Below are 6000 nucleotides of genomic sequence, written 5' to 3' on the forward strand. Positions count from 1 at the left end.
GAGCAGGCACAAAATTGTCATCAGCTGAGTAAATGTTTTAGTCTCTGTGCTAGTGGCCAAGTGAGCCTTAGCTTCAGCAAACTGAAAATGGGCTTAAGAAGTTTGGGTGGTAAGTCAGTGAAATCATAGAAGCATCCAGGCTGTGTGACTACTTCTGTGGGCAAATTCCTCTAAAACCTGTGTCACTGAGTGGAGGAGGACCTATGATGAGAGTGCTGAGTGGGGATCAACACCTGACTGCCTCCAAGAGATGAAGCTGGGCAGTTCTCCACTCACCTCATTGGTCGGTGCACTTTCACTTAAGCATCTGACTCCCATACTGAGTTGTTTACAGAGCTCTGGCATGTTTTTGGGCTGTGATTGCCACTGGGTAGCAGAGCTAATTAAAAAAGAAAAAGAAAAAAGTTCTCTGAAGACTTTGGACTTAAATCAGGGCTGTCACAAGATTATGCAGTTCTCTACAATCAGTTTTACACTCTTCTGTGTTCAGTATTTACTATTTTGCTGTGATGTGAAAATGCAAAACTGTTTTAATAATACTGAATTTTTGTTCCATGTTTCCATGGGTTCTTTCAGAAAAAAGTAAGTACAGTGTTGGTGATGTTGTGTTTGTCTGTGTGCATCTGGCATGCTTGATCATACTGTTAACAACACTTTCCTCACTTGAACTGTGTAATTGATCACCAGCTGATGAAATTATCAAATTCAGCATTTCACACTAGCCTGATATGGCACACCCTTTATAAGAACCGCATCAGTAGTGTGTGTCTCGCTCAGAGAAAGGGCAGAATGCTGTAGACAAAGTCCTAATGTTAGGGCAGGCAGAATATCTATGTTGTTTTACACAGATTTGGTACAGTGACTTGCTGTAACTGTGGGAGACTTTCCTAACAAAGGTAGAAATTAAACGGGGTGAATGTTGGTGCTATTCCTCCTGTCCCACTCTGTTTAAGTGTCTGGTTTTTTACCTATTCTTTCTTGGTTTTCCTTTTCTCTCAAAGAAGAGAGGCTGAAATTCAGACTACAAAGCAGTGCTCAGTAGCAAGCACCAGAGTGGCTGAGTGCAGTTTGTTCACTGTTTCACAGCACAGTCTCATCAAAGATCTCCAGCTGTGGGGCTGCATGACTCCCGTGAGGCATTACCCAGCAGGCAGTCACTGGAATCCACTGATAAGGCGCTGTCTGGGTGGGTCATGTGCTTGATGTCTCAGTAGGAGATCATGCCCAGAGATGGGGAATGTGACATGAGTGGGGTCCTTTTGTCTGGAGGATGAAGGGGTGTGCGGTGAAGGGGAAGTGTGACAAGACAGCTGAGCAGTCAGTGGCTGGCACAGAGTTGGTAGCCAAGGCTGGCATGATGTTCCCACACAAATGAGGTCTGAGATCCCCACCTGTACTGTGCTACCCATGGCCTGTGCTCTGTAGGGTCACAGGAGTGATCAGAATTACTGCTGCTCAAAAGTACTTAGCAGTTCCCTGGGCACCCTTTGCTGGCTTCTCATCTGGGGAAATTACAATATCTGGAAAACAGACCATAGAAGTGAAGTATAGTAGGGAGGGCTTGAAGCCAGAGGCACTTCTGAAGCACACTGAAATCTAAGATAAACTTGGAGATCAAATAGACATCAACACTGACTGAAAATGTGGTTTGTGGGCACTTCTTTCTCTCAGTCACTGTGGTGATTCCTGTTCTTCACTGTTTCCTTGTTCTTGCCACTTATAAAACAATCACTTGCATGGCAGTCTCTGAAAACCAGTCTGCTTCTCTCAGGACACAGCAAAAGAGGATAAAACCTCTAGAATAACTGTCAGGATATTGCTTGTGCAATGAAAATTGTTTGTGTTCTAACTAGAAGAGCAAGAATTGTAATTTAAGTGTAAATTGATGAATTGTGAGCTAATAAAGTTGTCTTAACTTTTTGTTGTTGTTGTTAAAACAATGATTTTCTTTACCATAAGGGAGAAATTACTTTTATTTTATACTGTTATTATCGATCTTGTTAACCATGATAATAGACACACAGCACCAGCAAAATACAGAATGAATGCACAGAAGTCAAGCAGAAGGAAACTTAACGTACTGTTTATCAGATAGAGCATTATTTTGTATCAGATCTTAAACTCCAAACTTCAGCCCATTCCTTTAGAGGAAGGTGTTATAAAATACCATGTTTTTAGCATGAGCCTAAGGAAGATTTCTGGAAATGTGTTGCATTTGAGGAAAGTGTTGATCATATGCATCATGGGTTGGAGGGCTTGAAATAAAATACTTGGTTTAGCTCTTTCTGAATTCTTATTGGTTCCAACAGTGACAGCTACAGTGACCTAAGTGATGACAGCTCTCCAGAAAAAGAGTTTCCTTATTCTGACACAAGCTGAAATGATTATATGAGAGCACAGGAATGGATGATGCTATTGAGGTAAACTGAAATGTTTTGATACTGCTTTATGACACTGATTTATTCTAGACTTAAAACAGGAGATAAAGTTAACTTAATTCTCCCATTTGTTTCAAGTCCCATCTGAGAGCTTATGTCTTCTTTCTCGTTTGTAGCATTTAATTGTTTGTGTCTTCTGCTGCTTAACTCTAAAATTGTGATGTTAAAGTCTGCTAAGTATTTGGGGTAAATCTTTTATGTAGGATGCTGTACAAAACCAACTTGTGTTAGTGTTTGAAGATATATTAAAAATACATTTTTAAATTACATTTTATTTTTTGTGTCTTCAGTTTACAATCTAGAATCACTTCATTTTATTTTGCCTTAATATTCACCTGTAATTGCATCTGATGCATTGATACGACAAAGACATCCCAACATAAATACTTGTATTTAATCTGCAGAGTAATAAAGATATAAATAGGTTTTATAAAATTGTAGCCTTGTTTGCCATAGGCTTTGCCAGAGTGATGTTGGATTGGTTGTTTATTCACCTGTAAACATGGTAATCATAGATTTCCTTTTAGTATGGAGATTGTGATTTCCTGTGACACACCTGATCTCTGCAGGATCTCGGCTTGAAACTTGGTCTTACTTTATTTTTCCTATGCAGATTCATCAGAGCTGGGGCTGGTGTGACACTCTCATTCAGCTTCTCAGTATTTCTGAGCACTTTTGTAAGAAGGGCACTTTCCCCACTGATTATGTCTCACATGGTGTTGACACTAAACAGCTGTGCCAGACAGGCAATTAAGGCTACATATGAACGATGCATTTCTGCCTGATGGTCTCCTGATCAAAGTAGTGGCAGGTGATACTGGAAATTGGAGTTCAGTCCTTAGATGCATGGGTTTCTTCTGTGATTTTCAATTGAATTCTTTTTTGCTCTCCTGTACCGCATGTTAGAGATAATGATCCATCCCCAAATCATGAGAGTGAAGAACAGGATGTTAAATCATTTAATGATCCGGTACATGTACATACAGTACTGATGCCTGTCCTAAAATAACCAAAAAAATAAGTAGACAAAATGTTCCTTTTCACTCTTGGCTGGATCCTTCCCACCTCCAAACATCACAATGGTTCTGTTTCTTGAGACCAACACAAGGTACAGGACAGTCCCTCTGGAAAAGACCTTGTTTCCTCAGTGGAATTTATGGATGGTAGTTCTGTTTACTGTTGCAGCATGACTTGTTCAGTGCTTGGATAAACGTACTTTTGTGATGTTTTTAAGTGGTTATCAGTAGCCAAGCTGATTTTGTTTGAACATGTCACTAGTGAATACCAGTTGTTATTCAACAGAATTACTCTAGAAAAGATTAAATAACTAAATACAGATATAAAAGAATGAAAAGCATTGGCTTATTTATTTTTATCTCATGGTTAATTCTACCCATTAATCAGAGCTGGATACCCATGTAGACTATATTTAGCTTTGTGGTTTCACTTTAGGCTGCTTGATGCAGATAAAATGCATCTACTTGTAGCATTTACGTAGGACTACTTTGAAATGAGTCAACAAATTAGAGTGAAAATTACATAAGCATTAATTAAACTGTTACAGATTAAATATTTTTAATAATTGATTTTTTTGCATTTATTCTTCCTTTCTCTCCCTCTTTTTATGTTACAGAAACTTGGGAACAGAACAATATTGAATAGAAGAAAGTAGAAGAGTAAGCTGCTTGCAGTTCTCATACTGTTTCTTCCTCTACTTTGTTCAATAATTCTCATTACAGATTACAGTTTTACTGTTCTGTAGCAAAACCTGTTCTGTGTAAATGCTGTTTCTCTTCAAAAGTTACCAAACAGTTGTGCACCTTAGCTGTTAATCATTATTATCTTGTCCTATATTTCAGAGTGATCTCAGGTGAATATATATCATTTCACTAATTCACAGCTTTCTTGTTTTGAAGGAAGATTTGACTCGTTTCAGTTTGCCTTGGAACAGAAGAAAAAACACTTTAGTTCTTGGGGATGAGGTGGGGAATGCACTAAAACTTTTAAAGGAAAATTGTCTTACTCTTGAGCAGTAGAAAATGGTTTCAGGTTTTTTTTTCCCTATTGAGCTTGTATATATTTTTTTTAACTTTTTTTTGCTGTTCAATAAGTACAAATGAAAAAGGGTTGCTGTATCTCAGCTCTATGTGATTATAGTAATTAATGTTGGATACAAGTTTTTTCACTTTGCTTTTATAAGTGATTTGATTTCACATAAATTCAGTTGCTCTATTTCCTCTGGAAGTCTGATAATACTGAACATAATTCTGACCTACAAAATTACAGAAGTAATATTAGAAGGTGGTTTCATTTTTGTATTTTGTAAGAGAGAAAGTAAATACATTCATATATTAAACTCCAGTTTTAACACTAGTGTGAGTTGTAGAAAAACCAGTCATAAACCTGGGGTGCTGTCTGGGCTTCAGCTCTGCCACACTCAGTTAATGGGAGTAAATAAGTATGAAGCAAATTAAGTAAGGTTCACCCTTGTTTTCCTGCATCCTGTGACCACTCCATCATTGTGGGACTTATTCCCAAGTAGAATGGAATGATGTGCTTTGATTTAGAAATCACAAGTTATTCCACTGCATCACAACTGCAGGCAGCCCTCCAAAGCCAGGGCTGGAGCCTGAACCACTGGGGCAGAAGGGGAAGGTGAGAGGTGCTGTTCTGAATGCAAGGCAGCATTAGGGTGTAAGAGGTGTAAGGATCCCATTAGCAGTGGAGCATCATCAGACCTGTTGCAGAAGCTGAACCTGGGCTGTGTAACTGATGGGCTCCAGATGCTTGGAACACACTTTCCTATAAAGAAAAATTCTGAATTTTGAGCATTGTGTTTCATTTTGGTTTTGGGCAAAGTGTCTTCTTTAATTCTTCAAAAGTTAATGTCTGCACAAAACAAGAAGGACCATGTTCCTTATTACAGCTTTGTAAAACAGCAAGTTTGAGAGCTGTGCATTGCTCTAGAAAGTCTCAGGTTACACAGCAAATTTGTCTCTTCACTAAAAGAAGCTTTAATGGTAATGAAATGTAAAATGTATTTTTATGGCTGCCCTTTCCTAAAGTAGTTTGTGAACATGTGCCTTAGAAATACTGACAATGGAATTGGTGTCACTGTATGTCTTCCCCAGTGAGAGAGAGACACTGCTCACTGCTTTGTGAAAAGTGAAGAATTTCCTAAGATTGTCTGTAATGTGCAAATGTATTTTCAAAACATTTTCAATAAAAGGTATTATTTGGAAGTGTTTGGATACCTACTAAAGAATCATGGTGACAATTGGGTTATGTTGGTAACAATTGTGAGCTGCAGTGTTAAGGAAAGAATTCATCATTTAATCATGTCCCAGTTGTATTGTCTGTGAGAAACTGTGTTTTATCAGAAAACAAGAGGGGTCAAAATACATCTGACCTGGAGTGTAGCTGGAAGAGCACCCTGGCCAGTGCTCTTTCATGTCAAAGCAGTGTTCTGCCACAAGGGATCCATCTCATACCTGAGCTGACGGAAGCAGCAGCATGCTGAAATGGAAGAAGGCAAACAAGCCTTTTCCAGCCAGATCCTCGG

At 38.7% G+C, this 6000-nt stretch overlaps 1 protein-coding gene across 1 annotated transcript in view; it reads left to right on the plus strand.

Moving 5' to 3' along the window:
- CTPS2 (CTP synthase 2) overlaps positions 1–5672 on the plus strand; it is a 59512-nt gene extending 53840 nt beyond the window's left edge. The window contains exons 18-19 of the mRNA XM_083854411.1: positions 2310–2420; positions 4072–5672. Of these exons, the coding sequence (XP_083710537.1) occupies positions 2310–2379 (70 nt within the window). The 3' untranslated portion in view covers positions 2380–2420; positions 4072–5672. The remainder of the gene's footprint in view (positions 1–2309; positions 2421–4071) is intronic.
- The last annotated feature ends 328 nt before the right edge of the window (positions 5673–6000 follow it).

This window comes from Zosterops lateralis, assembly GCF_965231275.1.
Source record: "Zosterops lateralis genome assembly, chromosome: 2".
NCBI classification, from domain to species: Eukaryota; Metazoa; Chordata; class Aves; order Passeriformes; family Zosteropidae; genus Zosterops; species Zosterops lateralis.